Raw genomic sequence first — 19,027 nt, forward strand, 5'->3', positions numbered from 1 at the left:
TTCTTTTGGACTAAACTCAGAGAAAACACCATTAGTGGTAATAAGACTGTTAATTTGATTAGTCTTATTGTTGTTATAGGATTTGTACCTAGGTGGGTAGTCATGTTTCTTGTAACATGTATCCACAGTATGACCATTTCTGATATAGTACGTATAAACTTTTCTAGTGTTGGATTTTGAGTTCCTATCGTCTTGATTAGGGAACCCAACCTTTCTAAAACAAACATTTTCAGTATGCCCATACTTACCACAAAAAGTGCACAGAATAGATGAGGAAGTCCTAGTGGAATCAACACTATTAATACTAGAGATGCTAACAGAAATGTGATTTGCTAATTGTCTTTCTTTTTGGGCAACGAGAGAAAAAATCTTTGATATAGGTGGGATGGGTTCCATGAGTAGAACGTGTGGTCTAATATTACTATACTAGTCATTTAACCCTTTCAAAAATTGCATAGTATGATCTTCGCATTTTCTTTGACTTATGATAGAATTAACTAAACAAGAACATTTGACAGAACATGTGCATATGGGGATAGGCCTAAAATTGTCCAACTCGCCCCAAATGATCCTTAATTTTGTAAAATACTCAGTCACAGATAAATCCCCCTGATTTAATGAAGCTACTTCTAGTTGAAGATCATAAATTCTAGATAGGTCACCCTCAGAGTATCTGGTTTTGAAATCATTCCAGATGTTCAGGGCATTATCCATCCAAATAATGCTTTGTCAAATAGGTAAAGAGACGGAGTGTACTAACCATGAGACTACCATATTATTGCATTTGTTCCAAATTGAGAAATTTTGATGATCTTTCGCTAAGCAAGGATGTGTTCCAAGAACGAACTCCACTTTGCTTTTCGCGTTTAGTACCGTCAAGATTGAGCGGCTCCAGGAATGGTAATTGGAAGCGTCCAACACCGGCGAGACGAGCGGCGTCGCGGGGTTCTTGCTAGGATGAAGTTAGAGGTAGTTGTTCGCCGGATCGGCTTGAGACGATGCAACGATGCGTTCTTCCGCCATTGCTGCAACAGAAAAACAAGAAAAAGAAAATCAAGGAGAAGAAAGAAAATAGGGAAAATTTCAGAACGCGCAACAACGCTCTTCAATTGAAGAGCTCTGATACCATAATACGATTAACCGGCATGGTGAAGAGGTAACAATCACCCAAGGCACCAACCAAAAGGGGATGAAACCCTAAACAGGGGAAAGGGAGAGAGAACAGAAAGAAACGAAGTGAAATTTGAATTGTAAAATTGAATGGCACTGAAAACTAATCTTATTGAATTCAAAAGAGTACATATATATATATACACAATTCAAATAACAAAAATACAGATGACAAATAGAAAAACAAAAGTCCAAATAAAAGACCCAAAATAAAGAGTACAGTTATTTTATCAATAATTTATCAATAATTGATGTTGGATTTGATTAAAAATAGCAAAAGACATAATTATTTATAATATAATCAACATGTTAAAAATATAATTTACTTTATTTATGTTCAAAAAAAATTCTTAGGATGCTTTAAATGTTACGTCTTTTTAATAACTTACATGCTTACAAAAAAAATTACCTTCTTTCTTTTTGCTCTTCAGATCCAAACAAAGAATTAGTATATTTATATTTATATTAAAATTATGATTTTATTTTCAGCTTAAAACAATTAAAAAAATAAGTGTGGAATTTATTTTTTCTTGTGCGTTACTTTTACGGTTGATTTTTGCTATAGGTTGTATTGATTTTTGCATAGCAAAAACTTTGTCTGACTTTTAAATGCTTTTTTTTATACATTCACACTGTCTTTATATTAATCAACTTTATAACAACTTTCCCGTTTACAACGTGATTCTCCCACGCTAAGGAAACTTATACTTTTACATTTCTATCTAATCATAAACTATGTATGATAAGTTTGTTAATTATTGAAATAATCATTCTAAAAGTTATATTAATAATGATTCGCACGTAATATAGAAGTTTTTGCGTTTTAGGTGATTTCTTAAGATATTAAGTATGAAATAATTTGTTTAATTTTGATTGGTTGAGAGTAAAAAATACAGAGAGAGGGGTTAACTGATATAAGTTATTTCAATTGTATTATAAAATGAGTTTACTTTTTATCATTATTTTATATTTTCTTTTAATTTCACTATACCCTATTATAATTAAATAAATTAATGGTGGCAATAAAGAATAACTTTAAACTCTTTTAATTTACTTAGGGACATTTGGTAAAAAAACAATAATTTCTTAAGAATTTGAAGATTGAATTGAAGATTTTGTTTCGGCTTTACTTTTTAAAAAGTTGTATTTTTTTATAAAAAAATCGCTAGCATCTGTTTAGCTATTTTCCTCATAATTGATTTCAAGGAAGAAATTTCCTCATAATTATTTTACTATATTAAAAATATCATGTTACTTTTTTATATCATTTAACGTGATAATAACTAATGTTTGTAATAAAAGTACTCTGTTTTTTTTTATTTCTGGAAAATTTATACAAATTTCTCAAAAATATGTATAACCAACCAACTACATTGTTAAGAATCATATTTTAAAAATTGATGATTCTCTTATTTTTCGTACTAGACCCGTTCATTTAAAAAATATAATGCAAGTGATATAGTGTGAGTATTATGCCTTTGTCCAAAATTGTTCTTTGTATACCTGTTAATATTACGCTTGGGCTTTTATTGAAGCTGATGATCCTTTGAGTTGGACCCAATGTTTGTAGGCCCATTTATGGCTATTACTGTTGACAATTTCTCCCTGCACCTCCATCTCTTCTTCCTACACCTTCGTATTTTTTTAAAACTCATACCCTACCCTTCTTAGTATACGTTAGGGTTTTTTTATTAGTGAAGAGTGTGGTGATTTATTCTTAATTTCAAGTGGTCTTAGGTGTTTGTGGTGGTTGGTTGTGGATGCTTGTGGTGTCCGATGATGGTTGATGGTGAACATTGGTTTTGTAGTAAGTTTTACCGTGTTTTCAGAGTTCATTTTCTGTTCGTTTATTTTTTTTTCATTTATTTAATGTATATCGGATTCTACAATCTATAAGACTTCTTAGTGTAATATGTATTCTGGATTGTACAGTTCGAAAGGTAAACCTAGATTTAGAATTTTCTTTCGGATTCTACAATCCATATTGTAAGTTCAAAATATGTTATAGATTGGACAATTTGGAAGGCACTCCGGGTTCACCTTCCGAATATACAATCCAAAATACATATTATATGAATGAGAGGTTACAGATTGTACAATCTATAATATATTTTTAGATTCTATAATATTTTCTAGATTATGTAATCCATAATATTGCTGATAAAAAAAAATGTAATCCATAATATATATATTTTAAAAAAAATATTCTAAATTGTAAAATTCAAAAATATCTTCATATTAAGAAATATCTTCTATATTCTATAATTTGGAAAGTATAAATAAAAAAATACATTTCCAATTTATAAAATCTAAAATGTATTTTTTTAAAAACAAATAATCTTTTAGACTGGCCTATTGAGGTGCAATAAAAGCTATAAAGGTGCCGGAAGAAATAATCATTTCTCTTTCGACTCTACTTAAAATGTATTGTGAAACTCGGCCCGGTTAGTGAGGGGGTGAGGGCGTGGGTTAATAGGTTACATGTTAGAAATATTTTAACTTGTTTTTTTATAAAATTCATAATGAAAGTGTACAAATTATTTTTTTATTCTTGAGGAAATAATAACATATGCAAAGGAACAAAATCACTGACAGCTATAATGAACCCTAACATAAGAAATAGAGAGGGCATAGATGATAAACCCAATTTGGACACTTCTATGTTTAGGGTTTGATTGAAACTTATTTAGCAAGAACAGCTGCATACTCATGCAAAGGTGAACATCTTCATGAATGCAATGAAGCAGAGTTTTCTATTTTTAAAATATGGATCATATAATATCTTCAAAATGTTGATTAATATCTTGTTAAGAACGTTTAAGAATAATTAAAAGTAATTTAAAACATAAATGTTATTTATTGATGTAAGTTGATTTTAGGATTGCACATTTTATAAGTTACACTTTGTTTATGATTTTTTGAATTAGTAATTATGGTGAGAAACTCAAAAAAATTATCATTGGACACAAACTTAACCAAGTGATTAAGTAGGTGTGAATGTTCACTTTTTATAGGGCAAAGAGAAAAACACAATGTATGGTGATGATGATGAGGTGCAATAATTAAAATAACATAAGATGGAAGGAAACAAGATGATGACCAAATAAAAAACTGAAGAACAAATAGGCAAATGGAAATGGAATTATGGAAAGCGTAATGGAAGAAAGAAACAGAGAAAGATGAGAGAAAGTTTATGGAATGGAAGATGGATCATACCACTTGGAAGGATGGGAGCTTTCAAGATGAGTGGTGAAGAGTCACTTGAAGTGCACTACACTCACAAGAAAAGACCCAAGAATATTTAAGAGACTCAACTCACTAAACACTTTGATAGAGTTTCTTTTCTATTCAAAATTCAATGTGTAAATTACATGAGACAAGACACCATTTATACAAGAGAGTCATTTGGGAAATCATTAAATAGAATAATTATTTAATGTACAAAAGGTGATAGATTTAGTGCAATAAACTTTATACAGGGAGAGTCACTTGGCATAAGTGGTAGAAGAAACGTTCGATTTACCAACACCTAGTCAACAAACATTTGATCAGACCTATCTGTCTTTGCATCTCAATGAGAATCTTAGAATTTGCCTAATATCACCCATTCTTGATTCAACGAATTATCATTCCTGGAGTAGATATGTCGTGCCAGCTTTTAGTGCGAAGGATCACCCTACTTATGCTGCATGGAATCGTTGTAATAACATGGTGGTATCTTGGCTAGTGCACTTTGTCTCTGTTCCAATAAGAAGGAGCGTCATTTGGATGGACTCAACAGTTGATGTGTGGAACGACCTCAAAACAAAACATTCTCAAGGTAATCTTTCTAGAATTTATGATATGCAAATGGAAGTTGCTACCCTATGTCAGGGAGATCAATCTGTTACCGATTATTTTACTAAGCTTCGTATTATCTGGGATGAAATTGAGATTTTTAGACCTAACCCAACTTGTGCCTATAAGACAGATTGCTCTTGTTATTGTGTTGTTACGACTCTTATCAATTAAAGAAAGCTTGAAGATCAAGCAACACAGTTTCTTTGTGGGCTAAATGAACAATATCACAACATCAAGTCTCGCGTTCTTTTGATGAAACTTATTCCTCCCATCAGAAGCAACGACCATTTCAAGAAGCTCATCAGAAGTAGAGTACAAAGCCATGTCAGTTACTATATGTGGAATCCAATGGTTGATGTACCTTTTCCAAGACTTTCGGGTTCCTTATTTTCAGTCTGCCATCCTCTATTGCGACATTGGATCTGTTATTCAAATAGCCAACAATCATGTCTTCCATGAACTCACTAAGCATATCGAAATTGACTGCCATATTATTCATGTAAAGGTTATAGCTAGGCTTCTCAAACTTCTTCCCATTTCCTCTTCCATGCAAGTTGCTGACATTTTCACCAAACCCCTTCCTCCCAACACATTTATCTTAATACATTCCAAGCTGAGAATGAAGAACATCTATTCCCAGCTTGAAGGGGTTGATGAACTTTATGTTTTTTCTCTCTTGGGTTGTTTGGCTGCGTGTAGTCTCAAACCCATTTTTCTTTTTACACCTGCATTATATATTATTTGCTTGTACCTTGCTTAAAAAATAGATTAATAAAATTTTTCCTTTATACGCTCTCTTCTATTTTTCTCTATTCCAGCTTTCCTTACAGCCGTAGGAAGGAGCCTTGCAGCACATCATCATCAACTCACCATCACAAGAAACGCTACTCTCTTCTGCTCTATTTAATGACATTTTCCAATATGGTATCAAAGTCATTTCAAGCCTATTTTAGAGATTGTTTGTTGGATTTATCAGGCCACTCGCTATCGGACTATTATCGGACCACCCATAATATATAGTTTTATGTACGAATTGGTAGCCTTGGTGTGAGGGAGGTGTGTTGGGGATCCCACATCAACTAGAGATTAGGACATTTCATAGTATATAAATGGTTGCGAACCTCACATTATAAACCGATTTTATGAGCTTGAACTAGACTTAAAATTCACTTATTAATATTTATACATTAGACAATGTTAAGGTTGATATTTGTGTTTTTTTTAATAAGATAAAATTACAACTATATTATTTCAATAAATATTGGTATTACTCCAATGCATTTAGATAATTTGGTACATTCCCCATTTTAAATTGGTATTTTTATTTTATTTTACACAAGAAATAAAAAATTAAGAAAATGTTCCAGAAATGTAAATGATATGAAAACAACAACAATATATGTTTATGAATGCAATTAAAAATGTTATAATAACATTAATAATTTTATCAAGTGTATTAACTTGTATGGGGACATAGTTTTGTACTAGTTTGGTATATATGTTAAAAGTGTCCTGTCTTGGACAAACATGTGACACTCTTATTTATAAAACCACTAAAATCTTAAACCATACAATAAAATACAACAAAATAATTAGGAAAAGTTAAGAAGTTACAATATTCTTAACTAAAGATGATAAGAAAGAGAAATTCAAAACTTAAATTATCTGAACTAATTAACGTTAATCTCGAAGTTAATTAGAAGTAATTAATGACACCTAATTATATAACATTATAACAGGTGAGAAACTTTTAAGAATTTAAAAAAAAAATGATTTAAAGTATTCTATAAAATTTATTTAGAAAACATATTTAATTTCAAAGTATTTTAAAACAATAAAAAAATAAAATTTAGGAAGCTATATTCCAAACTATTTTTCTACGTTACTCTTTGTCTTCTTAAGTTATACACATGACTCATTATCCTTTTAACAATAAATTTTGTAGAATGTTTTGGTGTTTTGCTAAATTATTTTTACAAACACAACATAAAACTTTTTAACTTTACAAATGAAAAAACAGAATAGGTGAAAATAAGCAAGGTAAAACAAAAATCGAAAAGAGATAAAAGCAAAATAAATAAGTAAAGAAATTAAAAACGACATTTGTAAGAACTAAAAAATAGGTGTTTTTTCAGTATGATAACAAAAAGAAAAGTTTTTATAATTACAAAGACCAAATTAGTAATTAGTTTGACCTATTATGAATTTTCAAAGAATTAATTTCAGCAAAAGAAATGGTAAAACAAAAATAAAAAAAAATAAAGAATGTTATTATAATTTGATTTCTTACAACAAATTATAATGTGTTGCAGTGTTAGAAAAAGAGTACGAAATGAGGAGAGTGTTGATAGTCTCACCATTCGGCAGAAGAAACAAAAGACCCCCCCTAAAAGGACGAAACGGCATCGTTTAAAGGGGTTTTCTCTCTCACTGAGTGTCTCTAATTGAGTTTTTTGGCACAAAAAGTACGAATTTCTGAGTTGCTGAGATATAGAGCAACCCCAGAGGAAGAACATCCCAAGAAAAAAGCAGCAGCAGCTCCCGAGATCCGATCAGATCCATTTTACCATCTTTCTATCTCTTCACTTCCACTCTTTTATTTTCTCTCTCAATTTTTCTCACTGCCCCAAATCGTTTCGGCTCCAACCGCTTAGGGTTTCCCCAAATTACCTCTCCAAATGCGTAGGATCCACATCCAGCCATCGCCAAGTTCAAGTGCATGAAGCTTTGGTGCTGTCTATGCTTCACCGAGGAAGAACAAGATAACCTAAACCTCATGAAGGAAGAGGACATTTCCGAAAACGACGTCGTTCCCGCCGTTGGAGCCATCGCCGTCTCTGACCACGATGCTAACGACAACCGCGAAGATGGACGATTCGCGATGGCGCCGGTGCCGCCGCGCGCCGAGACATTGGTCTCCTGGTCCGGCGAGTGCAGCGCCGCCGCGTGCTCGGACAGCACCGTCGCAGGCGGCGTCGAGAGCCGCGATTTGAGCCACAAGCGCGCCAAGTTCTACGCCGATTTCGAGTGAGTTTCGCGAAACGAGCGTGTGAATGTCTTCCTGAGTGTGTGCATTGTTGTTGTGACGATGGTGACGCGCCAGTCCACTTTCGTTATGTTGTTGCGTGTTGCGAGCTTTGGTTTTTATACTGGAAACTGTTTTTGAGTGTTTTTCTTTCGTTTTTCGTTTCCTGCAGTTTTTCTTTGGCGATTGATGGGTGCTTGTCTTTTTTTTTTTTTTTTGCAGGGAGCGTTTCTTTTCGACGAATGCAGGGAAATGCGGTGCGTCTAATGAATGTAGAGATTATGACTACATTAAAGATTCTCTTCGACCCAACGGTGAGACTTGTTGTGATACATTTGCATTGATGGGCGCTGGTGAGGATTGTGGCTTTGATTCCGGCATTGTGGAAGATGGTGAAGGAGATAGCAGTGATATCTTGAAAGTTGAAGATGTAGAGGTCAGAATGGATCTTACCGACGACTTGTTGCATATGGTAATTCTCGTGGATTTTTTTTATTTAGTTCGCTTTTAAGTGCGTATAACTTATTCTGGTACTGTGTAATGTTTTTTTGAATTTTTTATATTTCCCGGTATGCTTTTTCTTTTAACTCTTGCGTCCTCTTTTGCTATATGTGAAATTTAGGTTTTCTCGTTTTTGGATCATCCCAATCTTTGCAAAGCTGCCAGGGTTTGTAAACAGTGGCGAAGTGCAAGTGCTCATGAAGATTTCTGGAAAAGCTTGAATTTTGAAGACCGGAACATTTCTGTCGAACAATGTGAGCTTGTATATATGTTGTAGTAAGCTGTTTTCTCTTTTCTTTTTTAGTTTTATGTTGTGTCCGTAGGTGAGCCTTCTACTAGTGGAAGCATATCTATCAATCCTAGAGAGTTGTGCGAAATAACTGGTCCCAAATCCCTGAATGAATGCTATAGCAGTATGGATGCTTTACCTAGATTGTAGATCCAACTGAAATATTTGGTCACATACATGTAAATGGTAAAATTAAAAAAAAAATCCGAAATTAAAGCCATATTCGTTAGTTAGTCTGACAATTGAAAGTTCAAAGTTGAGCAACAGAGCATGTGGGTGAAACTGAAAAGAACAAGCCCCTCAAGCTTCAATATAGAGTGAGTTGTGAGCTCAAGCATGCGAGGGTGGCAAAATTAAAAATTAAAATCTAAATTAAAGCTATATTCATTAGTCATAAATTATAGTCTGAAATTGTAGTAAGTTGACGAAAATGAAAAAAAAAAATAATGAACCTCTCATGCTGCAACAGTGAGGGTGAACAGTGAACGAGATGAACTGAGGTTCACTTTAAATGTGAAAGAGCAGGGTTTTCTGATGCAACATATGTTGGGTAAATTACAAATGGAAGAAAATTGAAACGGAAAAGTCAGACAATGGGAGAAAAATTGGGTTACTTTAACATCTTAGTGGCCTCCGTCTGCATCATGCTATTAGGGCACTATTGCAATGTTATAGCACATTCTTGATGACTATAAGCAGAACTCTTGCTTCATTTAAAGTTTGCTAAATATGCTTAATTTACAGTTGAGGACATGTGTAGGCGTTATCCCAATGCCACAGCAGTGAGCATATCTGGTTCTGCTATTTACTTGCTTGTCATGAGGGCCATCTCTTCTTTAAGGTAGGTCTTCTACATGCGGTATTGCAGTCAATAAAGTTATCTGCTGGACGCCAGCTCTGATTTGTTTTCTTCATTGTCAGGAATCTAGAGGCTCTTACATTAGGAAGAGGACAAATAGCTGACACTTTTTTCCATGCTTTAGCTGATTGTTCTATGTTAAAAAAGTTGAATATCAATGATTCTACACTTGGCAATGGAATTCAAGAGATAACTATAAATCATGACAGATTGTGTCATCTTCAATTAACAAAATGCCGTGTGATGCGAATAGCAGTCAGGTAAATATGCTCTGTGGTTTAACTGACATTTAGGTGTCACGTTGCTGAAAAATTAAATATTGATTATTTATTCATTTTTCAGGTGCCCACAACTTGAAACTATGTCATTGAAGCGCAGTAACATGGCACAGGTTGTGCTCAATTGTCCACTTTTGCATGAGCTTGATATAGGCTCTTGCCACAAACTTCCTGATGCTGCAATACGAGCTGCTGCAACTTCATGCCCTCAACTTGTCTCACTGGACATGTCAAATTGTTCTTGTGTCAGTGATGAAACACTGCGTGAAATAGCATTGAGTTGTGCTAACCTTAGTTTCCTCGATGCATCATACTGCCCAAACATATCTTTGGAGGTGTGCTATAGAGTCTATAATCACTTTTGTATGTATAGATTAAATAAGAGTACGTGACTTTGTTTGACATGATTGCTCACTTGTTTGTTTTTTCTTTGAAGTCTGTTAGACTGCCGATGTTGACAGTTCTAAAGCTTCATAGTTGTGAGGGGATCACTTCTGCCTCAATGGCTGCAATAGCTCATAGTGATATGTTGGAGGTATGTTACTTGTCTTAGATAGTAGAAATTAGTAATGTGTCTGAATTACTTAGTATAGACTTCTAGGATCAACAAATGTTGCCACTCTGCTGCTGCAGGTTTTGGAGCTTGATAATTGTAGCCTGTTGACATCAGTGTCTTTGGATCTTCCCCATTTGCAGACTATTAGATTGGTACACTGTCGCAAGTATGTTTCTTCTTTCATCTTTTGCCCTGGAAAAAGTATTGTAATTATATTGTTGGTCTTTGCCTTTCTCAGTTGCTTGTGTAATTGTTGTTTGACTCCACAACCCTTTCCCATTTTTGTGTATGATATTTTCTAATTTATTTTCTTGAATTGTTTAATTGGCAGGTTTGCTGATTTGAACTTGAGGACTATGATGCTTTCTAATATTCTGGTATCAAACTGTCCTGCTCTTCATCGAATCAATATCACTTCAAATTCACTTCAAGTACGTCTTGTAATTAAGTCTGCGGTGTTTTCTTCATGCCACTTATTCTATAGTCGTGTAAAGGATGGACTTTGTGGTGATGCAGAAATTAGCATTGCAAAAGCAAGAAAGTTTAACCACGTTAGCTCTGCAATGCCAATCTTTACAAGAAGTGGACCTCTCAGAGTGTGAATCCTTGACAAACTCTATATGTGATGTTTTTAATGATGTTGGAGGATGCCCTATGCTGAAATCACTAGTTCTTGCTAATTGTGAGGTACTTTGTAATATGTCCCCTTTTTGTGGCACATGCTGGGTCAATTTGCTTATGTATGATCTGTGCTAGTAGTCTATGCTGAAAATTACAGGGGTTTTGTCCTACATATTGGTGCTATTTATCATATTCTACTTGTGTTTAAGAGGCCACATATGTAGTGGGTGTTTCATATAGTTTATAATTTTATATGGGATTATGCCTCTTAAATTTTCTGCTGGTTGCACTTGTGAGAGATTAGTTTCCTTTGAATTCCTGCTTTTGCTTATCGCTGTTTTTACTGGTGAAATGTTCTGGATTTTACTGAACTTTGGTGTTATACTGAATTTAGAGCTTGACCTCAGTTCGGTTCTTCAGCACCTCTTTAGTCAGTCTTTCCCTTGCTGATTGTCGGGCAATCACTTCTCTGGAGCTCACATGCCCTAACCTTGAGAAAGTCATTTTGGATGGTTGTGATCATTTAGAAAGAGCATCCTTTTGTCCGGTAAGTTGTATTGATTTCTTAGTTACTTGTTAGATTTTGCGAGTTGATTTTTTTTTAATTCTTATGCTTTTTTAATTTGACCATTTAACCAAATATGTTAAATCTATAATTGAAATTGAACTTTAACATGAAATCCGCCTGTGGATTTTGCTGTTTCATGGTTTAAGAACAAGTCAAGTTTGTGCACATTCCAATCAAAGGGGCTGCTTTTGGGTTAAGGCTTGGGACTTGATGCACATAGTAATGTTTGTGGTATGTATGATATAGGTTCTAAATTCATTACTTCATTTGCTTCTCAGGTTGGTCTTCGATCTCTCAATTTAGGAATATGTCCAAAATTAAATATACTGAGCATAGAAGCCATGGTTATGGTCTCACTTGAGTTGAAAGGTTGTGGTGTACTGTCTGAAGCATCAGTTAATTGTCCACTCTTGACATCTTTGGATGCTTCCTTTTGCAGGTGAGGTTTCACTTATTATTTGCTTTGGTATCCTGCTTGTATGTGGACTGATGTTTATGTTTTTGACACAGCCAACTCACTAATGAATGCTTGTCTGCAACAACTGCTTCATGCCCATTGATTGAATCATTAATATTGATGTCATGCTCATCAATTGGTTTGGATGGACTTTGTTCTTTGCAGCGGCTCCCAAATTTGACCCTACTGGATCTGTCATATACTTTTTTGGTCAATTTGCATCCTGTTTTTGAGTCTTGTACGCAGCTAAAGGTTAGAGTTGCCATTTATTTCCATGCTCATATTTTTACCTGTATGTAATTTGTTTTAAGTATACAGTTATAGTAGAGTGACACCACATAACATGCCCTGAAGGAAAGGACAGCCAATTTTATAAACACCTAATGAAATTGTGTGCGCATGTGTCCCATGTCCTCTAATTTTTTGAAATAATTAGTTGGACTCATTGTCCTTTAACTCAACAAAATTGTGATATTATTTGAGTTCACTTGCACAAATAAATAAGTAGAAGTATTATGTCCACGTCTGAGGGGTGTGTTCCTTGTTTTTACCCTCTAATGTTTGTAATTGTTGGTGATCCCATATTCATTAGAGATAAAACCAAGTTATAGTATATAAGTGTAAATCTCACCTTACAAGATAGTTTTGTGAGGTTGAGTTAGGCTTAATAGTCCCACTTTCTAAGATGGTACCTGAACCTATCTTTGCAAGGTTTGTGGGTCTATCATGTTGTTTGCTATTAGGCCACTTAAAAATATTTACTTCTATGCTCGATATTGATAGTTCTTGGCATTAAGAGATCTGTTGGACATCCCACATATAGATATCATTAAATTATTGTATATAAAGGCATCTCCATTGTAGGGGTCATACTCATAATTTTAGGACTTGGGTATTATAAGACTCTCCTCATTGGAGTAAGCTAACATGACATTAAATTTAAGATCTTGGGTCATAAGAATAAAACCATATATTTTTATCTTGAAAATATTAACCACAAAATAAAACATAAATTAATGTGTCGGTTTATAAGACTTCCATAGGAGTAAAAGTTACAAGGGGTCTTAAAAGTGACGTGGCACAAGAAAACCCAAAAAGAGTAAATTAGAACCTCTGATAATTACTCTTGCAATGGAAATGACCGAATTCGATGCAAATATCACCTTACAAGTCAATTTCGTAAAATTGAGTTAGATTTAAAGTTCATTTTGTAAGTGGAATAATGAGTTGAGTTCATTGTCTTCATCCTAAAATGTATTTACATCTATTAATAGTACAACAAAAGTGTGTTATTAACTGTGTTTACTTGAAAGTTGCAAGTATAAAATAATTGAAATAATATTTTTAGGTGTTGGGTATATTTTCAAACGATGTTATTGTGTAATCATTAAGTTCTATTAATTATTGTTAAGATGTCCTACAATGGAGAGGAATATAGATAGTATGCCTCTAATAAGTCATGTGCAATCTTCCTCCCTTGATCTAGCTTTTGGGAGTGAGTTAGGTTTGATTCATTTCAATTTAGTATATCCTCATTTTATATTGTTAGAAAAGGCCAATTGAGTCTTGTGTAAGGAAAATGTCTTTAAAGTTTTATAGAAGTTATTTTGTTTATGTATTATGAAAAACTTTCATCCTTTTTTTGTACTTCATTTTGCTGGTATATATAAACAATTGCCAAGTGAACATAAACTGAAGCTTTTTCTCTTGTTCAAATATTCAAGTTGGTGTCAGAGTGGGTTTGATATTTTTGTCATCTTTGTTGTCTATCTCTGATGGTCGTTGTCCTTGAATAACCTTTTTTTTTTTTTTTTTTTTCTGGCGAACCTCAGTTCTTGCTTGTCAGGGTTACAACCAATGTTGTGAAACTCGAGGATTGGAAAGGAAATTAAAACTCATAACTCGAGGGTCGTAACTCGACTTGGAAGAGTCACTACTACTATATAGAAAAAAATATTTAATATATAATATAATTAAAAATAGGTTCATAATTTATAAAGTATTTATGTATAAAATAATCATTAAATTCATCAACGTCTAATAAAAAAAAATACCCAATAAAAAGCTAAAACAAATAAGAGGAACAATTAAAAAGAAAAACTATTTAATAAAAAGCTAAAACTAAAGAGAGGAACAATCAACGACTGAAATAAATAATTAGAAAATAAAAGAGGAGCTCTCCTTCCATGACATTACAAGATAGTTGCAAGCGACGAGCGTTACGATGACTGCTATGGCGAGCGGTACGCGCGATCTGGAACAATGGTGCAACACTGCCAAACAGGAGCAAGGAGATCAAAAGCGACACCGAGGTGACGTGAGTGGCGGCCTCGTGAGCGGCGAAGACACAAGCCAAGTGTGCTTTCAATTTGTGAGGTTGGATTTGGGGGTGTTTTTAGGGTTCAGTGATCGTGATTTCAAAGATGCTTCGAGTAACGGATCAGGTACAATCACCAATCCTCTGATTTGGCTACCTACTCAAACTCTTTCCAATCCGCTTAGCCAACAATCCTCCATGAGAGTCAGCTTGGTTTCTTCTAAAATATTGTTGAATTGTGCGAGTATACGAGTATACTCATGATTTTCACAACATTGGTTACAACCTTGACAAACCTCTTCATGTGCCCCTTTGCATAGATTCTTTGTGATCTCTCGCCAGGTGTGTGCATCACTGAAGGTGGTGCCTTGTCATAAGAGCTTCGACATGGTGCCACAATTGGTTACATCGCTCTTCTCTAGTCCTATTTCAAGCCTTTCTTTGCATTTTTTTTTCACTTGAAGAATATCCTTTCTGATTTTTCGTTTTACATAATTACCTCAACATGCCCAATCTTCATGTTCCTACTTGTATAAATGGGTTGATGAATCTTGAATATGTTAGATCTTTGGCAATGGTGTCCACTTGTGGAAGGGGAGGTTGTGAAAATTGAGGAAGATGTGGTGGTAGAGATGGTTGCCCTCAGTTTTCCTCCTGTAAGAGAAAGGGTTATACTAGGGAAATTTACTCCTCACATGACTTCCTTGAATGGCAACAAATGTTTCGAAGTTAAAGCGATCCAAGCAACAATTTTATGAAAACGAATATAAAAAATATCTTCTCTTCAAGTCCAACAACTAATCCCAACCTTCTTCAACCCTTGGTGTTTCACCAACATGTATTTGTTAATCTATGGGTTGTCAAGGTCCATGGACAATTGATGAAGTTTTTTCTAGTCACATATCTAGCAATGATTCCCTATTCACCTTTGTATCCCCATTTTATTACTTGAGCAAATAGATCCAAGTTTGTTTCCCAAAGAGTTGGAAGTCTCTTTTTCTTCGTCCTTACACTTGAAGTACATCATCCTCTTTATTCCTAATTGTCCCTTCAATGTTCTCTCGCTAAGTCATCTTACTAGATTTTTAAACTGTGTTGTTACATTTGATGTTGAATCTTTTTTTCATACAAGAATGTGGTATGGGTCATTTGATTGGGGTAGTACATGAATCTTGAGGCCTCTATTGCTCGGAAACAAGTCCATATTTGTAGCTCCATCACCAAAGTTTCTTCTTGATTGCTTGGATCATCCAAATTTGTTCAAGTTGAAGAAAATGGTTTCTGGTCTCTACAAACTGCAAGTGGAGCTTAATCATGTGAATTAGGCAAATATGTTCAGTCTTTTTTTCTAGGGAAACAAAGTCATGTCACATTATGGGTTCAAATTACAAGTCACTTGTATTAATGAATATTCTTGATGTACTTCAGTAAATATCTAAACTTTTTGTCTATTTTCATGTCCTTTCTCAATGAGATCAAGCATCAATTTGGAAAAATAATTTATTTTTTTGAGTGACATTGATAAAGAATATTTTATTTTGTACTCTCTTTTTATCCTCAGAAGGGATCTTGCATCAACCCACATGTCTCCATACACCGAGAAATATTAGAAAGGAAAAATAGACATTTAGTTAAGACTGCGCGAGCCTTGTTACTTAATGCAAATCTCCTAATTCCCCATTTGGGTAATGCAGTTCTCATCGCCTACTTTTCTCTTGGAAATAAGATTCCTCATTCAATCATTTTTCCAGATGAATCATTACTCCATGTATCTCCTGTGTTTTTGGTCGTACTAGTTTTATTCATAATGTTTCTCCAGGTATAGCATAACATTTTATGCAAGGGCAATCAAATGTGTTTTGCTTTGATACTACAGGTTTGCTGATGATGCCAGTATTGGGACCGAATGAGTAATTAAGCCTAATTCGTTTTATTTTGTGTTGTTGCAATCTGGTAATTAAATTATGAAATTGCATAAAATGATTAGAGAAGAAGAGAGAGAAGGAGGATGCGTAAAGTGTGAAAGAAAATATTTATGTTGTTGAATCAAATATAATGTTATTGTAAATACAATATCTTCATCAGTACTTGGACAATTGGCATTAAAATGGTTAATTTACCTTTGTGTATATATTCTCTTTGCCATTTTCTGATTGTATTATTCCTTCTTTCTTGAAGGTATTAAAGTTGCAGGCATGCAAATATCTCACTGACTCGTCACTTGAACCCCTCTACAAGAGGGGTGCTTTACCAGCACTTCAGGAGTTAGACTTGTCTTATGCAACACTGTGTCAATCTGCTATAGAGGAGCTTCTTTCTTGCTGCACACACCTTACACATGTGAACTTGACTGGCTGTGCCAATATGCATGACTTAAATTGGGGATGTAGTCGGGGGCATATTGCTGGTGTAAATGTGTTATCCATTACAAGTTCTTATGAAAATGTCCATGAGCTAAGTGAGCAACCCACTCGATTGCTGCAGAACTTAAACTGTGTGGGATGTTTGAACATTCGGAAAGTTTTCATTCCATTAACGGCACATTGTTCCTGTTTGTTGTTTTTAAACCTTTCTCTATCAACTAATTTGAAAGAGGTTGATGTTGCTTGTCTCAACCTAAGCTGGCTTAACCTAAGGTATGATTGGCTTTAATAACTTGGTTAATTTCCATCCTTCTCATTATCATATATCTATGTGTGTAAACGTGAGTTTTTCCTTTTCTTGAAAAATACTCTTTTATGTGTATGGGCTGGCTGTGGGCCCAGGATAGCTTTTACTCTGTATATAGATAGACCTCTGTGTAATGTAATATAATTCTGCTTATTTTTTTATAAAACAGTTATGTTCATCTTTCGCATCTCTAGATAAATTATATCACTCCTAGCAGTGTTAATGTTTAAACTTTTCTATTCAGCAATTGTTACTCTTTGGAAGTTTTGAAGCTAGATTGTCCAAGATTGACCAGTCTATTCCTCCAGGTAATTGTTTTTCTCTTACAATTGAAATAGATTGTTGAACTCATTATATATTTAGTTCTTGTTGTCAAATTTTATGCTAGCTGTGCTCGATTATGTTTAGGCATTGTGTCTTAGGTTTATTATGCATTATAGCTGTCAAACTATGATGTTAAATTTTTCTGTTGTGTGGGCTGCAAACACTATTTTCAAAAAAATTGCATGCGGGGTTTGCCCTAGTCCACTTGAAATTAAGCACGAATGAATGGGTTTGGGCCGAGTGACATGACAATTGGGAATTCATCTTAAATTTATACTAATTCTGACAACACATCTATTGATTCATTACTGTACCACAAGTTGCTTGCTTTTTTAATTGTACTAACTTTTTGATGGAGTGGTATTTCGAATGTTTTAGTCTTGCAACATTGATGAAGAAGCAGTAGAGGCTGCTATATCCAAATGCACTATGCTGGAGACTCTTGATGTCCGCTTCTGTCCGAAGGTGATAGCAACTACCAGTAGCGTGTGCACTTATTCTTTAATTAATTTGAGCCTATTAACCTTTTCATACATGATAGAATCTGTTGATGTTTTTATTAATTGTGATATTTTATTGTGCTTTACAGATTAGCTCAATGAGCATGGGAAGATTGCGTGCAGCATGTTCTAGTTTGAAGCGTATATTCAGCAGCTTGTCAACTTCATAAACATAACCAAGGATCGTCTAATTTACTAGTGGTTTTCACTTGAAGTGAAGACACACTTGGTAATAAATCTGGTTATTTACTCAATGTATTGTAAATGTCAACTCATTATTGTTTCTGTATGTTTGTCATATATAGTGTCAGGTTATCTTTTTCGGACTGTTGTAATAAATTGTCGTTCCTATACTTGTGCTCTTGTAAATTTTATATTTCAATTTTGTTGATACATATTTTATTCTAAAACAGTCTAACCTTTTTTCTTGGTTGTAAATAGGTGATCTGATCCTTTGCCATAGTATTCCATTGACTATGCTGTAAATTGTTCTATCATGTACTGACATTTATATTTTGAGATACGCATTTTTCTTCTGGACCTTGCCTTAGACAAATGATGTAATCCCTCCCCCTTCCCCAAATAAAAGGATATTGATTGTGTCGGGTATTCTGTCAAGTTTACAAGTTACTGTAAACATTTGAGATACGCATTTTTCTTCTGGACCTTGCCTTGGACAAATGGTGTAATCCCTCCCTTAATAAACGGATATTTGTTTGTCAAGTTTAAAGTTAGTGTAATATGGACAATCATCTGTATAGATTATTAACGGATGTCAGAAATAAGTGCTTGTCTGAACAGCCAGGCAATGCATTGAGCGCCGTAACCACCGAGGTGTAATCCCCAACAGCAGTGAAGACTGACAATACGAAGCCCTCCCTCACCGTGTACTCAAATTCCCTTCAGATTACTAAGCCCTCCTTACGTCCCCGTCCTCGGTTCAGAAATAGCAGGTATGCATTTTCTGATGTGATGTAATCCTCGCTGTGTATTTTCTCAATTCTCCTTTATGAAATAATTAATGAAACATGCATTGAAGGTAGGCCAACTGG

General features: G+C 34.3%; 1 protein-coding gene across 1 annotated transcript; it reads left to right on the forward strand.

The window, feature by feature from the left end:
• Positions 1-7,337: 7,337 nt before the first annotated feature.
• Positions 7,338-18,385, forward strand: LOC137816736 (F-box/LRR-repeat protein 15-like). Its single transcript, XM_068620012.1, has 17 exons — positions 7,338-8,037; positions 8,258-8,507; positions 8,658-8,790; positions 9,570-9,666; positions 9,747-9,944; positions 10,027-10,297; positions 10,399-10,497; positions 10,596-10,684; positions 10,850-10,949; positions 11,035-11,205; positions 11,534-11,686; positions 11,986-12,146; positions 12,218-12,416; positions 16,660-17,117; positions 17,396-17,459; positions 17,854-17,940; positions 18,065-18,385. Exons 1-17 carry the CDS (start codon positions 7,730-7,732, stop codon positions 18,143-18,145), a joined length of 2,919 nt encoding a protein of 972 aa, XP_068476113.1. The 5' UTR covers positions 7,338-7,729; the 3' UTR covers positions 18,146-18,385.
• The last annotated feature ends 642 nt before the right edge of the window (positions 18,386-19,027 follow it).

Source organism: Phaseolus vulgaris, chromosome 1 (assembly GCF_000499845.2).
Source record: "Phaseolus vulgaris cultivar G19833 chromosome 1, P. vulgaris v2.0, whole genome shotgun sequence".
NCBI lineage: Eukaryota > Viridiplantae > Streptophyta > Magnoliopsida > Fabales > Fabaceae > Phaseolus > Phaseolus vulgaris.

What these genes read in the sequence shown, in the direction of transcription:
- LOC137816736 (XM_068620012.1), top strand. Translation starts at nt 7,730, where the DNA reads ATGAAGCTTTGGTGCTGTCTATGCTTCACCGAGGAAGAACAAGATAAC. An exon ending in CTCATAGTGATATGTTGGAG is followed by an intron (nt 10,498 to 10,595) that starts GTATGTTACTTG and finishes CTGCTGCTGCAG; the next exon opens with GTTTTGGAGCTTGATAATTG. An exon ending in TCACTTCAAATTCACTTCAA is followed by an intron (nt 10,950 to 11,034) that starts GTACGTCTTGTA and finishes GTGGTGATGCAG; the next exon opens with AAATTAGCATTGCAAAAGCA.